The sequence below is a fragment of the Diplotaxodon limnothrissa genome, linkage group LG19 (genome assembly GCF_057381915.1).
Source record: "Diplotaxodon limnothrissa isolate DT_005_m linkage group LG19, D_limnothrissa_male_GT1.1, whole genome shotgun sequence".
Classification (NCBI taxonomy): domain Eukaryota; kingdom Metazoa; phylum Chordata; class Actinopteri; order Cichliformes; family Cichlidae; genus Diplotaxodon; species Diplotaxodon limnothrissa.
Window position 1 is genome coordinate 5,704,348 of NC_140614.1, and position 19,058 is coordinate 5,723,405.

General features: G+C 41.5%; 1 protein-coding gene across 1 annotated transcript in view; it reads right to left on the reverse strand.

Annotated features, from left to right (window-relative positions):
* Nucleotides 1-213: 213 nt before the first annotated feature.
* akap6 (A kinase (PRKA) anchor protein 6) overlaps nucleotides 214-19,058 on the reverse strand; it is a 213,787-nt gene continuing 194,942 nt past the window's right edge. The window contains exons 19-22 of the mRNA XM_085343525.1: nucleotides 11,447-14,347; nucleotides 9,355-10,638; nucleotides 4,325-4,411; nucleotides 214-1,573 (exon numbers count right to left, since the gene is read on the reverse strand). Of these exons, the coding sequence (XP_085199651.1) occupies nucleotides 1,529-1,573; nucleotides 4,325-4,411; nucleotides 9,355-10,638; nucleotides 11,447-14,347 (4,317 nt within the window). The 3' untranslated portion in view covers nucleotides 214-1,528. The remainder of the gene's footprint in view (nucleotides 1,574-4,324; nucleotides 4,412-9,354; nucleotides 10,639-11,446; nucleotides 14,348-19,058) is intronic.

The window sequence follows — 19,058 nt, forward strand, 5'->3', positions numbered from 1 at the left end:
TCGGACCGGTACCGGGCCGCAAGAGTTGAGGCTCAGGTGTGAAATGTATGTTTTTCAGGGTTTTTATCGGTTTTCAGAGTTATTTTGTTATCGTTTTTATGGTTAACTCGGTTTTCCTGGGTCTTTTCACGTGTGTTATGAATAAATCTTCTTTTTTTCGGTACCGGTACTAGTTTTATTTTGTTGTATTTATCCGCGACACCTTAAAGGCCAGTCCGTGAAAATATTGTCGGGCATAAACCGGTCCATGGCGCAAAAAAGGTTGGGGACCGCTGCCATAGATGTCCAGAAAACGCCTGACAGGATGCAGGTTTCACTGAGCTGTTGTTTCGTTTTATTTACTCAACCTCGGGTTTTGTTCATGTTAGGTGATTTCTGTTTGGAAACGGTGATAATTTTCTCTTCTTTTGTCTTAACTGACGAGTAGCAAATAATTTTCAGGAACAGAAAATGTGCAGCTGTCCAGAACCTCTGACAGAAGACTTGAATGACTTGTAGTTGAATTTATTATTAATGTTTCTGTGGAGTGCTCTACACAGTGACACACTGATTTATGCTCATCACCACATCATGGTTGTTTTTCTGCTGCTATTCTTATAGCGTTGATTCTCAAACTCCAAAAAATCTGATTGGCCCTTGATATCTTTTTTGTTTTATATATCATTTCAACTTTTTTTTAAATATCTAACCTTTTCCATTTTATGTTGAGTCAGTTAGATTAATTGCATGAATTTAGCAGTAACAATTGAACCAGATTACCTCTGTGTATTAATGTAACATGTTTTCTTTGTGGAAAAACCGGCCTCCAGGAAATAAAACAAACTAGCCCCAAGAAAAGAAATTCAAAAAAGTACAGTAAATTCCACCTGATTTCTGAACAACTCACATTAGTTACATTTACTGCTTATTGAAAGTTTAAAAGCTCAGGTAGCACTGTTAAATTGTTTTAAATTAGTCAAAACAAGCTACAAAACATAGCAAAATGAAAATGAGGCTGATTTTGCATTGCCGGCATATAAACAGTAAAGCTAGTCTGTGTTGTTCAGTGTATTTTCCTCTTTAGCCCAGTGTTATGTAACGGACACGACATGAAATTATATGAGTCATGGCCCATATATAATATCTCTCTGCCCTTAGTCACCTTGAAACAGTTTGCAAATTGTTGCTGGACATAATTCTGCTACAGTACTTTCTTTATAACTCTTAACATCTTTCTCCTAATGATCGTATTTTCATATTCTATATACTGTGCCCAGATTAACTCATAAATATGCTCAGCCAAACCCCAAAGCTGCAGCATAATCACAAGCTCAACCCTGAAATAAGACTCAAAGACTCCGACTAAGAATCAGTTGACAATCAATTTGAAGGTCACCCTGAAATGATTAAATGAGTCAGTCTTGAATTACAACAGTGAGAACTGAGAGATGATAAATGTGAAAGCTCCAGGAACAGAGAGGGGCCATCCAGAGTGATGAGGCTAAGAAGTAAGATCACTTCACCGATGAAGAAGACGAAAGGCGCTCGCTTACTGCTGGATCCTGGAGGTTCCTGCTCCCAACACGGCTGGTCTCTGGATGAATGGATGGACAGAAAGAGTAGGTTTGTTAGAGCAAAGCTGATGAAAACATAACATATTAGTCACTCCCTTTAAGCAGTTCATAGTGTTTATACCGTTCATGCTGCCTGACACTGCCAATCAATTTGGCTGATCGAGGTCATCTTTTTGGGCACGTCAAGAAAGCTTTGAGAGGAAGCATCAACTTCTGCTTCATCACTGCTTTGGTTTCCTTGCTTATGGTGACTTTGCCACTAGTTGAGACAATCAACTTGGATCTCAAACAAACTGTGTGCCACCGTTCAGCTGGAGTTTTTTTCACCACACCAAGACTCTTTCCATTTGCCTGATTTGACACACTTTGCCAATTTTGTGAACATGAACACTCAAGTTGGAAGCCAGAGCAAGACTTGTACTGAAAGATCTCAAAATAACATCTATGGTATTGCTGAAAGCAGTCCAAATGACCCCCTTTTTAAAAGCAAGATTATCCTGACCAGGACATCTTGAACTTTCGATTTTACTTTGTCAGCATACAGGAATCTGGTGAGGTTGTTACAATTAAAAAAAATCTAATGAATAAAACAAAACCAAACAAAGCCTGTACTCAGTCTGACATACACAGTCCAGCCAACAAAATATGACTGTAGTTAATGTAGATCAATCCACCGTGGGAAAAAAGTTCAATAAATGCCTTTTTTCATATTACCAAAAGATTACTCAAGATGAATTCAGCCAGCTGAGACACAAGTGTTACTGTGCATTTTAAAGCTGTAATATGCATTTGAAATGAAACTTTTAGAATCTACGCTCTTTCTGAAGATATGCTTTTCCACATCAGATCATTTTTCCCTCTTATTTGCTTTTTGTTGTGAATCTATTAAATGCTGAATATATTACATTTTTTCAGTTGTTCTTTTACAGCATGAATCGTATTGAATAATTTGATGTTTTATACATTCAGCAGCGCTCTCTATTCATTCCATGTACATAAGGTGTGTATCGATATTCAGCTTCGTCCAGTCTTCTTTGTGATGAAACTTTCCAAACATGAGTAAGCGATGAAGCCTGAACACACTTTCAAACACACATGCACACACACACACACACACACACACACACACACACACACACACACACACACACACCCCCTCTCGCTCCTGTGTGTTTTGCTGCAGACCTTCTGCTGTCTGGGTCACAGAGCACATCATGAGTCGCATTCAGGATTGCTTTAATTGCACTTGTGTCTGTGTGTGCAGTGTGTGTGTGTGTGTGTGTGCGTGTGCGTGTGAACAGGTGGGCTAGACTGGGCCACGCCATGGGGGTCAGGACCAGCTGTACACATCGCTGGTATGATGTGTGTATGTAAGTGTTTGTGTGTCCTTTTGTCATGGTGTTACATGCAGTGTGTGTGCTCACTAAGCTTGATTTTGCTCTTTCATTTTGTTGTGTATGTGGGTTTGCCCTCTTGATAAGTCTGTGCATGCACATTTGTGTGTGCGCGTGTGTGCATGTGTGTACAACATGTCTGTCTAACCTGCAGATGTTGGGCTGTCAGAGCTTCTACCTGGACTCTTATGCCCTGCCCTCAGGGGTGTGTGCATGTGCATGTTTGTGTGTTTAGAGTATGGGGGCAGTAGGGTTTGCTTAGCCCTGGAGGCACCCATAGGGCGGCCACATCTCTTTCTCTCTTACACACACAGGCGCACACACACATACACAGTCACAGATATATACACACACACACACACACACACACACACACACACACACACACACACACACACCACACACAGATTGTGTCAGTGATGGCTTTTGTTCTTGTTCTGCAGCTTTCTGGTTTGATTTGATTTTAAAAAGAAAGAGTAAGATGAAAGCAAAATAAATTCACTGTTTTGTGTGGACCCAGCATAATGCAGAACAGCCACAGTTAGTTTATAAAATTTATAGTTATTAACAAGACATTACGACACATGTGAGGTGACTATTACAGTATTTCAATTTGCATCATTTATGTGAAAGCCATTAAAACTCCCATCATTAGGGTTACAGCCTGAACCTGAATTCACAAAACACAAACGAATGAGCTCTAACTGAGATGAACTTGAATGACCAAGTTGTCTCCATATTTGAGAAGATATTTTCACAAATAATCATTGTTTAAATATAAACCAAGAAAAACACTTTTTGGTTTTGCACATGTAAATTCTATTTCATTTGTGTTAGGGGTTAAAGTTAAGTCACACATGAGGTGAGATGTTTGTCTTCTTCTGATTCTTCCAGTTAAGAAAGTCTTTTAGTGTTAATTTCATTTTATTCTGATAAATAAAGAGATAGCAGGAAATAATTCTGGTGTTGGTTCATCTTTCATTTTATATCTATTCAGTACGATTCAATGACTATATGTCATAACAAGACAACGGTTATTCAGTGTTTGCTGGGTAATAACACATAACTTTAAGCTCTTATACAATTGGAAATGGCAATGGCAATTTTATTTATATAGCACATTTCATTATAATTTAAATCAGGTATACAAAAATTCACCATACAAGACATTATCATAACAGCCTTTGTTTTGGCTTCTGCCTTTCTGTGATTGACTCTGTAGGCAGTGACAGCAATACATAATACAGGAGTAGAGCACTGCCAAATCCAATAATCACACAATATCCCTAGTCTAAATGTGTCCAGTGATGGATAGATAAATGATGGTGAAAATGCTGTAACACCATATGTGACTTCTTTTCCCGTGTCTTAACCTACCCTGATGGTACCCGTCCTGTAGGTGGGCTGTCTCACTGAGGCTTGGCTCCGCCCCTGGGCTGTCCTGGCACTTAACTGAGAGCTCCCCTAATAGAGAAAAAGAGAAACAGAGCGTTGTGGAAAAATTAGGAACATTGAAACAAATACCTAAATCAAATTAAAGAACAAAGTAGATAAAGAGAGGAAGAAAAGATGGGAAAAATTGTTCAGTCATTTTTGTTTCATTGTTTCAACAGTGAGAAAGAGACGGTAGGGAGTTGCGATGTATGGCTAAAAAGTGAGTAAAGAGAGAGACAAACGAGAAGGGAGAGAAGAATAAATCAAAACAGCATTATCAGCCTGAAATGTTGTTTGTCTTTGTTTCCTAATCAGCTTGCACTTTCTTTGAGCCCAAACTGATGAAAAGTTACAAATTAAAACAATGAGCATCAGGCCGAAAACAATTCTCTCCCCCACTTCACTACGCTCTCTTAATTGGTTCGCAACTAATCGCTTTGTAATACTTGGGTAGCTATTATCCCTCCACATACTTATAACAATACCAGGAAGTCATGCACACAAACACAGATACACATATGCATACAGTTCCGCTTACATAAGCTAGCAGAGGCGCATCTACCCCCACTTTTGCTTTTTCTTTCCTTCATCTGTTTGCTGCTATTTTAATAAATGAAAAACTAATGAGAACGCTAAACCAGGACAAAACGGCTGCTGCAGGTCTGGTGATTCTGTTAACAACTGAGAAAAATAAATATTCAAAAACACAAAAGGAAAGCTACAATCAAACAGTTTTATAATCAACAAAGAAAGCAAAAGTTAAATAATGAAAAATACTGAGAATAAATCTCACAAACTAATAATTATATCCATGAAAAACTAATATAAATCATTTTAATGTAATATTTCTGACAAAAAATGAAAAATTCCTTAGTTTTTGTTCTTCTTTTAGTACCTTTTTCATAGTAGTTGGCCTGCTGTGCTACATCTCTTTTAGATATTTGTGCATTTGATTTGGTAAAGGTCACAGTACTGCCAGATTTGCATGTTGAATTCCCACTGTAATTGCCCAAAGCCCTACTTCACTTTCATTTCAGCTGTTAATTAAGTCACATTTCCATAATAAAAAGAAGTAAGTTGGCTAATTACTATAGGGATCTGACACAAACAAGTAAACGCCTCTGTCTCTGATCTCCTAAAGGGTGATTTTCCAGCCATTATTGTCAGGAAAGCTGTAAAAGACAAAACTTAAACTCATTGTTACAGAGATTTAAACTTAATGCTAACAAAGCATGCCAAATGTTTGGAAGAATGTTGATACTCGGTTAAATATGGTGGTGCTGGAAGCTAGAAGCAATATGGACTATTGGGAAGGTTAGCTGTTAATTTGTTTGCTACCAGTTTCAGACAGTATAAAAGCTTAACATAGCTACTGCTATTAAGACTTGAGTTGAGTCTTTCTACCATTGCCAGATTAGTTGCCAAAACTAAACCAGATTAAACTAAAATAACGGGTGTAATGAGAAGGATGGGGCCTGACTGTGAATCTGCACGCTCATTTTCTAATGACTACTGATTAACCAGTCATTAGCCAATGAGAGATAATCCTCTTTTTTGACACACTGTATGACTAAGACTTATTTTTTTACTCAGCATGATGTACCATGAGAGAATGCATGAATTCAGAAAGCAAGCATTCACAGAGAGCATGTCAGAAAGCTGTTTTCCTTCCTTCGTCCTACTTCCATACTTCTATTTATCAGAAGTCTTCTTGCAACCACAACCATCTCCATCTGGCAGCCTTCAGAAAAATTCTTTTTAGGCATTTCCACATTAGATTCATTTTACAACCAAGAGCAATGCCAGTGTTTTATTCTGTCTTGCTCCCAGTCAGCTCACCTACAAGTTAAAAAGCTAGCTAACTGGAATTCATGCTAAAGACATATACAGGGAGTGCAGAATTATTAGGCAAATGAGTATTTAGTCCACATCATCCTCTTTATGCATATTGTCTTACTCCAAGCTGTATAGGCTCGAAAGCCTACTACCAATTAAGCATATTAGGTGATGTGCATCTCTGTGATGAGAAGGGGTGTGGTCTAATGACATCAACACCCTATATCAGGTGTGCATAATTATTAGGCAACGTCCTTTCCTTTGGCAAAATGGGTCAAAAGAAGGACTTGACAGGCTCAGAAAAGTCAAAAATGGTGAGATATCTTGCAGAGGGATGCAGCAGTCTCAAAATTGCAAAGCTTCTGAAGCGTGATCATCGAACAATCAAGCGTTTCATTCAAAATAGTCAACAGGGTCGCAAGAAGCGTGTGGAAAAACCAAGGCGCAAAATAACTGCCCATGAACTGAGAAAAGTCAAGCGTGCAGCTGCTAAGATGCCACTTGCCACCAGTTTGGCCATATTTCAGAGCTGCAACATCACTGGAGTGCCCAAAAGCACAAGGTGTGCAATACTCAGAGACATGGCCAAGGTAAGAAAGGCTGAAAGACGACCACCACTGAACAAGACACACAAGCTGAAACGTCAAGACTGGGCCAAGAAATATCTCAAGACTGGTTTTTCTAAGGTTTTATGGACTGATGAAATGAGAGTGAGTCTTGATGGGCCAGATGGATGGGCCCGTGGCTGGATTGGTAAAGGGCAGAGAGCTCCAGTCCGACTCAGACGCCAGCAAGGTGGAGGTGGAGTACTGGTTTGGGCTGGTATCATCAAAGATGAGCTTGTGGGGCCTTTTCGGGTTGAGGATGGAGTCAAGCTCAACTCCCAGTCCTACTGCCAGTTTCTGGAAGATACCTTCTTCAAGCAGTGGTACAGGAAGAAGTCTGCATCCTTCAAGAAAAACATGATTTTCATGCAGGACAATGCTCCATCACACGCGTTCCAAGTACTCCACAGCGTGGCTGGCAAGAAAGGGTATAAAAGAAGAAAAACTAATGACATGGCCACCTTGTTCACCTGATCTGGACCCCATTGAGAACCTGTGGTCCATCATCAAATGTGAGATTTACAAGGAGGGAAAACAGTACACCTCTCTGAACAGTGTCTGGGAGGCTGTGGTTGCTGCTGCACGCAATGTTGATGGTGAACAGATCAAAACACTGACAGAATCCATGGATGGCAGGCTTTTGAGTGTCCTTGCAAAGAAAGGTGGCTATATTGGTCACTGATTTGTTTTTGTTTTGTTTTTGAATGTCAGAAATGTATATTTGTGAATGTGGAGATGTTATATTGGTTTCACTGGTAAAAATAAATAATTGAAATGGGTATATATTTGTTTTTTGTTAAGTTGCCTAATAATTATGCACAGTAATAGTCACCTGCACACACAGATATCCCCCTAAAATAGCTAAAACTAAAAAAAAAAACTAAAAACTACTTCCAAAAACATTCAGCTTTGATATTAATGAGTTTTTTGGGTTCATTGAGAACATGGTTGTTGTTCAATAATACAATTATTCCTCAAAAATACAACTTGCCTAATAATTCTGCACTCCCTGTACACTCGAGGTTTCCTTGGGTTCAATACTGTGACACACTGTGACACGATCTCTTTCCGAACTCATCACGTGCGGAAGCCTGGTTATAGCCTCTTGGTATCATAGTTTAATGCACTGATTAAGTTCAAGCATCATTTTTCACTATACAAAATTAATTTAGTCACAGTGTGTATTTTCCCCTAAACCACAACCTTTTCCAGTTCTAAACAAGTAGCACTGATGCCTAAACCTAAAGAGTGCGTAAAAGCAAGACCAAAAAGGCAGTGAAGTGAAAAACCCAAACCTAGGAAACCGTGATCTTTTGCTTAACAGATTTGCAACTTACACCAACTGTCCTGCCTCCTTAGAAGAAAAAGCTGTAATGGAAGTTTTTTCTCAAACAGGACCAGTACTGGGTGTGTGTATGGTGTATGGTGTGTATGGTGCACCAGTATACTGGGTGTTTACTGGTGCCTCGAGGCACCAGTAGTGGTGACTACGTGCAGGATACAGAAACGATTGCATGAAAACCAACTACAAACTAGTTTAAAAATGAAACAAACTCTTCAGCTGGCTGTTGTTCTTTTAAAAAGCGACAACGCTGATAAAGAGGGGAACTAGCAAGGTTGCAGAGACGGTAAAAAGAAAATCGCGTACTCATTTGCATAAAGAAATAGACGACTTAAAAAGAGCACAAACAGGCTAATTCAGCGATGAAATGAATTGAATGATCACTGCGGGAAAGGAAAGCTCTTAGCTGATGAATCCTAATGAAATCTGACTGATAGTAATTATGCTGATGTTGTTCTGTGGACCTTAACCTTTTAGCTAAAAAACTGAGAAGTCTGCAAATCCCCCTTCCATTAACGCCAGAGGGAAGAGAGAAGGATGAAGCAGGGGAGCAGAGAGGATAAGAAGAAGCGCTAAGAGCAGAAGGCATAGAGGAGGGGAAGACAGGAAAGATATTTGCAGGAGGAAAGGAAGAACAAATGAAGAGAGAAAGGAGAACAGGGGATGGAGGACAGGTGAGAAGGTGAGGAAGATGGCGAGAAAAGGATAACTGGGAGAGAGGGAACATGGAAGAAGAAAACACAAGAGAATGGGGGAGGATAACATAGGTGGAAATGAAGTGCACTGGAGAGGAGATGAGCATTGGATGAGAAATAACAAATAGAAATAGAGTACAGAAAGATTAAGTGAAAAAAACTAAAAGAAAGGTGTGGAAAGAAGTGTAGCAAAAAAGAAAGCAGGCAAAAAAAAGGAAAAGAATGCAAATACGAGTGTGTAGTGAAGAAAAGTAAGAGGAAGGATAAGGAGGATAAAGGGAAAAGGGAGGAGGAGAGGGCAGGTCACACATATCAACACCTGGCATGTCTGTCCAGCCTCAGAAATGGAAATGAAAGAAACACATACTGGCCTCATTACATTCATGCCCATTGAGGGGCTTGGACTAATACTTGGAGTAGAGAGGTAAAGTCAAGTATCAAGGCCCCGTATAATGTCCTGAGATAGCACATCAGGCTAATACATGGAGCACTAACCTGCTTCGCTGTCGCAGTCTTCGCTTCCTGCTGCGAGCTCCTCCGTCCTCTCCTCCCCTTCTCCTCTGACTTCACCCACTGAGTATCCACCTCCCCTTGCCTCTCCCCCTCTCCCCTATCTGCTTCTCTCATCGCCAAGCAGTTAATTTTGGGATTAATACGCGTGGCGGTGGTGGCTGGCTCTTTTGAGGGATTTGTAGCGGAGCTGCAGACACTTATCTTGGTCATTACGGCGCCCATATTGGATTCAAGCGTTTTAGTATCTGCCAAACATTCGGCTGCGGAGGAGTCTATCGGGGCGACACGCGCCCGGGGATTAAGATAAGGAGGCCCCTCATTACGACTTCTCTCCTCCTGCGGCGTGCTGACACTCGCAGCGGCCGCGACTTCTCCTCCAGCAACATCACAGAGGAGGTACGGGTGCTCACCTCGTTTCTCTTCCTCTGTGCCGGAGGACACAGGAAGAGGAAGAAGAGAGGAAAGGTAGTCTTTTGGTTTGGAGCCAGGCCCCTGGAGGGAGGTGGCGTCGCTTGTTGAGGGTGGGGAGGTGGAACATGAGCTGTAACAAGGCTCCAGGAAAGTAGAGGAAGAGCTCTGTGTGTCCTCTGCTGGACTTGTTCTTTGGAAATATAGTTGATCCTGGTTTTTCGCCAGTACTGTCTGCTTAGAGAGAGACAGGTAACCCAGACTGTCATCTGCTGGAGAATTGGGCCCGTCGTCGGACGTAGACTGAAAATTGTTGTTTAAGCAAGACAGCGAAGGTACGCTGTCATTCATTTCATAGCCAAATGACAGGGGGGACTCAAAATTCTCCTTCAGAAAGAAGTGCCATGGTTTCTTGGTGAGAACCATGCTGTAGCAGAGAGGCGGGCCTAGATAAACCTCCTCTGTACAGGCTTCAAACAGAGTCACCTCTTCCCTGATGTCAGGGCTGGGGGGCAGAGACAGAGAGGGGTTAGTTTGCTCTTCATGGGTACCATCAGCAGCACAGTAAGTTTCACTGTCAGCAGACTTTAGATCAAGAGCGCAGACTTTGTTTTTGGTTCCGAGGCCGGGAGACGCTGAAATTTGCTGTCTGGTGCTTGTGAACAGCTCAGGGCTCGGGCTGTGGAGGCCTTGCGTTGGCGTGACGTATGACGGGATGCTGTAGGGTGCTGGGGTGGAGCTCTTGTCCTCTGTGCACTGACTGACCTCGCCGCAGTCGCTGTCATGGGAAGAGAGAGACAGGTAGGAGTAGAAGTCTCCCTTCTTAAGGTGGAGGGGCCTGTGGGAGTGTTCGAGCACCTGAAGGGAGAGGAAGGAGAAGTTTTTGTGTTGCCTTTTGTTGTCTGCTCGTAAGGTTTGGAATTAAGGATAAAATGTGCTTCACTTATAGTAGAGCTCTGTCAGCTGACTGTATGAGTTCCTTTTGTTTAAATGATGCTGACTTGGTTTAAAATTTTATTTGATTGTGGGCAAAAATGATAACAAATAGAATCAACTGCTAAATATTCATTTAGATTCTGAACACGAAGGATAGAAATAAGAATAACCTTTAGCGCTTTTATCAATAGCATCTTATTTGTTTTGAAATGACTTTTTTGTAATGTTATTTTGTATTATTTCTAATTTAAGATACCTACCATAATTACTAAACCATCAAATCTTGATTTACATATTCATATTTTACACTCAGGCACTTTTTGCATGGGGGGAAGTAAAACTTTTCTGCCTGATTTCTTTTTTCCTTTCAGAAATAACATGAAGACTGAAAACTGATTAGCTTTTAGATTACTTCACTTGCAAAAGATACCAAAGAAATTAGTCATTAAATCTGAAAAGTTATGATCTGTGATGCGATTTATTGAATTAGTCCAATTCAGTGAACCAATCGACTGAGATAACTTTTGATACTTTTGGATTAATTTGTCCAACAAATATACAGAATATACAAAGTCAAACAGGACCTCGGATGCTCCAGCTCAGAAATAATTTGATTCGTTTAGTGTTAAAGTTTTCAGCCACACCAAATAATTTTTGAGTTCTGTTTGAAATCGTTTTTATTTTCATGTTGCAGTGCAATATGTGCATATGCCTATCATTAATACTCTACCTTGTCTCTGATCTGTGCTAATGATGCAGAACCTTGGTCTGGAATGGACCCATTGGTCTCAGTCTGGCTCGGTTCCTCAGTCTGGTTCTCTTTGCTTTTCAGGGCCAGTGAGGTCATGTCAATAATCTCCATCACAAAATCATGCACGTTCTCCTTCTTGCTTTCTTCTATACAAGGTGGATGGAGGGAAGAGGGGCAGGGAAGGTGCTTGCAGCAGGAGGAGTGAGAGTTGTGCCCTTTTTTGGGGAGCAAGGACGAATCTTTGTCTCTGACTTCCCTCCTCGTCTCCTCTGTCACAAAAGATGAGAATCTGAACTTTTCCTGAATGGTGATGGCCTTCCTTCTGCTGGCTACCGACCTGCTGTTGTGCAAAGCATCGTGGGATTTGCAGTCCTCCACTGGGGAGAGGGATGGAGGAGAAGGGAGGGAGGAGCTGTGGCAGGGCAACTCTCCCCGAAGCTGTCCCACCAAAGAGGAAGCACGTTTGGATGGGAAAGGGAGCAGCTCACAGGATGGGGACTCCTTTGTCTCGCTTGATTCTGTTATCACTACCAAGTTGCTAATATCTTGAACCAGCTCTCCTGTTTTGGCAAACACGTACGAATCCCTTAGAGACTCTCTGTTCTTGGTGAACATGCTGGACTCCTCTCGGAGGAGCTCATCATCTTCATCCCTCCCTTTTAGACAGCTCTGGTCCACATTTCCATTCTCCACATCATCCACAAACTGGCTAATGTAGCTTCTTGTCGCGTTCCTCCTATTCTCCTCCTCCTCCTCCTCCTCCTCCATTCCCCTCTTGCCTGTTTTTACTTTATTGTTGCCACCATCACTGTTGGCATCTAATAATTTTGAAGCTGAGTGGTTTAAAAAACACTCCTTAATCTGAGGGGACAGGTTGGCTCCACACTGAAGCTCATCATGGAGGCCTGTTTCTGTTTTAGAGAAAGAGGAAGTGGAGGCACGAGGAGATCGGATCCAATTTTGGAGCTCTCTTTTCATGTACTCAAGCCCCAGCACATAAGAGCCCTCCATTTCTTCTTCATCATCATCCTCAACATCCTCGTGACCTGAGGATGCGCCACTCAGCCGCTCTCCTTCTTCATCCTCTTCGTCCCGAACGCCGAGCTCCTCCTCTGTGAGGGTGAGCGTGGAGGAAGACAGGAGGTCGCTGTCATCCTCATCTTCATCCGTGCAGGCTGATGTGCAAGAGACGTTCACAACCATGCTCAAACTGGTTGCGTCGGCTTCATCCAGGCCTTGTGCTCCTCTGCTCCTACCGTGGCAGCGCTTCCTAGAAGAGTTTGCATTGGGTGCCACTGTGGGATCCAGCAAGAGGTGCCTCTGATTTCTGAGCATGACAAAATCTTCAGAGCCTAGCGATGAGTCCTCAGTGCTACTCAGCTCTGTTAGGGATGCTGTTGCTGAACTCTCGTTGATCAGCGATGGAGGTCCTTTCCACAAAGAGCATGAAATCCCAGATAGCGGGGCGTGTCGACCACCGAGAGAGGGGGAGGCAGGGAGGGGGCTCCTCTGCGGGGAGCTGCCCCGAAGCGTCATGTCAGAAACACTCCGGGTCATTTTTGCCCCAAGAGGACTCTGGATGTTCTCCAGACGTTTCAAGAGATCAAGGGTTCTTCGGCTCAGCTCTCCAGGGGACGGTTCCCCTTGCACAGTTTCAGTGTTGTTTTCTTTTCTTTGTTGGCCTCCATCATATCCACTTCTCTGCTCCTTCTCCAGCTCTCCGAGACTGGCAAGGCTACCTCCAGTTCCTTCATCAATACTGCGAAATGGGACTAGGCCAGTCTCCAGAGAGGCGCTACGATGCAGTGGGTCTTTGGAGGGGAATAACTCCACACCTGGAGCCAGAAGGGACTCTAGAGAGGAGCCCTGAGATAAAACTGGACTTGATGCCCGGCGGCTGAGGACAGGAGGAGTTTCCAAACCATGGTACTGTTGAGTGGTGAAGTCAGCGAGATCACTGTGGGACAAGAAAGACTTTGAGAAGTCAACAGCAAGTCCCCCCACCTCAAAATCAGAGTCAGAATCCGCAGGTGTCAGGATGCCACGTCCGTTAATTAGGATTTCAACAGCCTCTCCACCTCCCCTCCTGTGTCTCCTCTTCTTCTCCTCCTCTCTGTTTCTTTTGGTTTCGCTCCTCCTCGACCTCTTCTCCTGCTCACTTTCCTCCTCCTCTTCTTTACCCACACCTTTTTCCTCTCCTGGGATTTCAAAGTTGGCTATTGTTGTCTCTGTGTCTCCTGTGTCACTAACAATCCCGCTTTCGCACTCAGACCGACGACTGTTTGAGGACTGGCCGCTCCCTCTTCCACCCTCACTCTCTCCATCTCGGCATCTTCTTGACATCAAACCTCCCAGGAGATCTGGGAGGGATTCGATGGAAGAGAAGGAGGAATCCTTACTCAAGCTCTTCTGCAGCACTTGCTGTTTCCTTTTTCCTGACTTGGTTTTTTGCAATAAGGATGAAGTGTGAGGAAACTGAGGCTGTCTGTATAATTCAATATTGTGGAGGCTATATACTTGGTAGACATTATTGTTGTTAGGGGGTGAGGTTTGGGAGGTCATATTGTGCTGAACCTCCACTGATGATCCACCTCTAGTATTCGACATAATCTCAGTACACTCAGTAGCGGGGACAGGTGTTCTACTCGTGTCAGGGGGGTTTTCATTGGGCAGAACAGCTTCAGAAGGCAGATTTGGTTCTGTGGGGAGGTTTTGTGTAAGGTCAGGTTCTGGTATAGCTTGTGGCTCTGCTTCTGTGATTGTCATATCTGTTTCATCCCATTCCCATGAATCATCCTGCACTGGTGCTACTGGACCAGCTGACACTGGGCTGATTTGGTGAAGGTCCACCAAACCTGGTTCCAAAAAGTTCCCAGGAACCTGCAGACAAAATGAAAGGAAACACAAGACAACATTTGTAACTGGTCAGTGAGGTTTTAGAGAAATTCACTCAGATGCAGAAATCAAGAAGCTGTGTTATGTTTCTTAATAAAGTTCGCAATCAGACACAACATACAACATGATGGAGAAAGGAAAACAAACAAGTAACTTAGTCCAAAGACAACAACCAAAAAGCCAGGCAAATAAGGAAAATAAGAAACACGTGTACTCAATTAAACCCCCAAACAATGGAGGGGAAATATTTCAAATTATAGAATTTTATTCATGCCAAATATATCATTGCATCAGTGTTTTCACAGCTCAAATACAGGAAGGCAACAAATCCATTTTGAACTTCTGAAAACTCATCCTGCCCTTAACACTCAATTTCAGACAACTCTTTGCTCTGTGTGATGACACAGAGAAGGGTACCCCGAATACGGGCATCTCAAGCACACAGCTTTGGCTGTGAGCACAGCAGCCGCACTCACCTGCTGTTCAAAGCTTATTTACAAGGTGCAACCAATCAGAAGAAATGTGGCTTAAAAGGAAGGATTAACATGTGATGTTTTATACATTTACTCCCTTACATGGATAAAAATGTAATTTTAAAGGTAGAATCTCCTAGTTTCTGAAAATACGCATAGCTAAAATACCATAAGTGGTTCTCCAGTGACCTTGTTGGTGTTAAAAGGTTAAATAAATCTTAACACATAAAAATGAATAAAAGACTGTTTCATTAATCGTTTGATGCTGTGAACTCCATCTTCAGAATGTTGGGTTTTTTGCAATTACTGAGTCCTAAATCCATGAACTTGGCGCAAATGTCATTTAACCTGTGGAGCACTCGCCCCGATTACATGTTGTTTTAATAACACCTAGGAAATTTCAAAGAGAGCTTAAAGACATACAGTGTTGCTTTCCTTTAAGAAAAGGGGTTCTCAGTTATGATTCAAAGCACATAAATGTTTTAAGTTGTGCTATCAAACACGATGGGAATATAAGTCGTGTCATTTTGGATGTTGTATCTTGTTTTGGCACAAAACTCTTTAAAAAGACGCGTCGCTAATCCCGCGTCCCTCCTGAGAACGCCGTCTCGACTCAGGCCTCTGCTTGAAAGAGACACACTGACAGAACATGTTCTGTGATCATTTTTAAAAAAAAAGAAAGAAGAGTGAAATCAGCCCACCCCAAAGCAATTGCTCATAAATCTCAACACAAATTATTCCACTCTGGAACAAAGCGATGAATTATTCAAAAACGACTTCTGAGAGAAAGAGCACCAGGCTGAAAACCCCAAAGTAAATACGTAATCAAAAGCCTTCAGAAAGCTCGGCTGTCTAAAAATATGCTTAGACACAGGAATTCTTCTCTTCCACAGACATAATTATACAAATTGCTCCGCGTCTCGTTAACAAGAGAGGGGGGTAATTCGTATTAGCCATTCATAGCCTATTAATCTAATAAACTAGTTGGCTCTGCGTGCGTGTGCGAGTGAGTGTGTGTGGATATGTCTCTGTATAATGAATTTCTATTAGATTTGTGTTTATTCCCCTTGTGCTGATAAGGGAGATGGGGGTAATGACTGAACTGGGTTTTGCCACTGTAGACGCATTCAAAAACACATTCAGCGCTGAGAGGAAAGGCTATCAATCAGCCTAATCCAATCAAATCGGGGATTTGATGACCCACGAAAACCTTGTACATAATTTATATCTGTAATTCATCTCATTTCTATAATTTTACAACAGTTTATAGCTGGATTGTGGGTATTTATATGACCACAGACAGAGGAGCGTGGGGACTATCGGTGTCCAGCACTCACAGTATCCTTAAAAACATATTTCTTAAAGCAGCAAATGACTGTAAAGTGTTGCTGGGAACCTGGCAGAGTGAGAGATTGCAAACCAAGCATCAATAACCAGTCAAACTTTGGTAGTTATTTACACAAATACTTGCACAACATGACAAGGTTGTCCTCTTTAATCGCTCCCATTTCTCATGACTTGTATTTTCAGCTCAGTTCAGATTTAGTTTCAACATTTAGTTTTTGGCTACTTGTCTGTTTTAATACTATATGTGTGCTGTTTCTCAGGAGCAAAATGTAAGTTCAGAAACTGTATTACAATAAAAACACTGTCCCATCTACAACAAAGCCAAGACACCAAATTGCCAGAGGCTAAAACTGAAGACATTTTCTGTACATTTCTATTTTATTTTTATTAATTTTGGAAGTAAAAAAAAAGTAAGTAAGTTCTGTTTGTTATTATTTATTCAAAAAGATTTTAATTTTATGCTACATATGTGTGTCAGACTGAATCTTTTCACAAATTTACCCAATCAAAATGTATTTATTTGCTCATCTTTCTTCTTATATTAGTATTTGTCAAGCTGTATTTGAATTATACACACAACAGCTAATTTTCACAGGAAATATTCTCCTCTTATATTCATCAAGGTCATTTTAGCTTTAAAAACGAAAAGGGTAAAGCAAATAAAAATAACACTGGATAATGTCCAAAATGAAATGACATGAAACATATTCAGAGGTGAAAACAATGACAGACTTGTAAACAAACCCAATGAAATGGATGCAAATACATCCAGGCAACACTAAGCTTAAGCCTAAACAAATCAATACACTACCACACCACAAAACTTTGAAGCTGTATAATCACATAAATTAAGATGTGCTTGTATTCAGTCTAAAGGCCAAATATGACAAACATCATACCGACCATTATTTTTTTCTACCTGTACGAATAAAAAATAAGACTTGAAATGATGACATCAATAAAATAAATAAAATAAAAACTAGTTACTACAAACTGGCCGGTTTTTCAGCATTCCTTCCTGTGATTATATTTACATGAACACGATCAAACTGTTTACTGATGTAATTGTTGCCAGTGTTCAATATGTGTGTGTGTTGTGTTTTTCGGGGTGAAAACAGCAAACTTTTTCCCATTAGCTCTAGTTTGACTGCTCCCATTTGTTAGCATAGCATCTGCTGGAAGGCCCAAGGAGAGTAGAGCTATCTAGGAGTGTCTGGGTGATTATTCATGTGCCTGCGCTCCTCCTGGAGCTGCTGCTGCTGCTGCTTGAATCTCTGCTGGCTCTCTGCTGTACCGGTTGTCAAAGCACTCAGGGAGCCCAGCGTCACCGGTCTGATTCAAAATGAATAGAAGCGCACAGATAAATCACCTCTCCATGCAGAGTGGAGGAGCTGACAGGCTGCTTTGAATGTAATTGCAAACAGTGAGTGAAAACCTCCATATGTTGCTCATAACTCTGCTCGAAAATATTTCATAATTGTGAGAAAACTGTGCGGAAATATAATTTCCATATATCACATTAGATGCACAGGTATACTTTGTGAAATCTCATCCCCAAAACACCCTGCAGCTTTAATTTAGACTCATTTACATTAAATCAGAGATAAAACAGCATCTTTCATGTGCTTTCTGAGCGGCAGTACACACACATCTACTCATGGAACATGCAGAGAAGAAAATATGACTCATACTTCAACAACAAAAACCCTGTTAGAACAAAATCACATGTTCTGAGGGAAGAGGCATAAAATACAGTCCAACCTCCAAAGAAAAATGACAACAGTGGTCATTTCTGAAGAGGGTTAAAGGTTACGAGGTGTTTATCGAGGCCAAGGATTCCAATGTCTTTGAGGTTCTTTACAAAGGGGAGGAAATCTTCCAAGAATGTCTCAAAATCCAAATGACATGGTTTTAACTAATCTTAGCAAAGTGGTTTTAGATGACACCAAATGGGTCAAACGTATCTTCATGCTAGCCAATTATGTTTGGCTAAAAAGCAGTGAGAAAAGCATTTTTTACTACAGACTGATCTGACGTGTTACAATCATATCAGACTTGTGTTGGTTATGTCTCTTGGCTTGTTTTGCCATCATGCGAGTAACCACATGTACAATGTCCAACCTTTTCCAAACAGTGGTGATGCCTTCACTTATGGTAAACTAAATGCTGGAGAAGCTCGATGGGAGAAGTTTGCCTTCTAACATGTGGCTGTTGTAGTATTATACGTAAGTGTTTTGCAGGTGACAGTTACATTAGTCTGTTTCATAGTCTTTTATACTGCCTCACAACAGCTGCTAGCAACTGTGAAAGCATGTTGTTTTTGCATTTCCGCTTGCTCGCAATGTGTTGCTTGCGCTCTCAACATTTCTGCCCGTGCGCGCTCAACTCTTTCTGTAAACCGTTATGTTTGTGCCACAAAACCAGCCAATCACAGACTTGGATGCAAAAAAATCTGATTGACTGTTCTGGTCTCCAATCAGCTCGAAATGACGAAATGCAATATCCCAGAATGCATTTCGTCCTAAGCTCAAACGAGGCAGTGGCAGAGGAACGCAGAGTGGCGGAGTTTGAAATATTACTCTTAATGGGTCACAAAAAGCGTGCCACTGCCTCGTTTGAGTTTTGGACGAAATGCATTCTGGGATATTGCATTTCGTCATTTCGAGCTGATTGGAGACCAGAACAGCCAATCAGATTTTTTTGCATCCAAGTCTGTGATTGGCTGGTTTTGTGGCACAAACATAACGCCATAGTAATCCACTCATCACCAAGCTTGATTGCCAAGAAATTCACCTTGTATTTTCATTTCACAGTCCTCAAAGAATGAACTCTAATTTCCCCAAGCTTTCCTCTAGCATCCACTAACACTCTGTTAT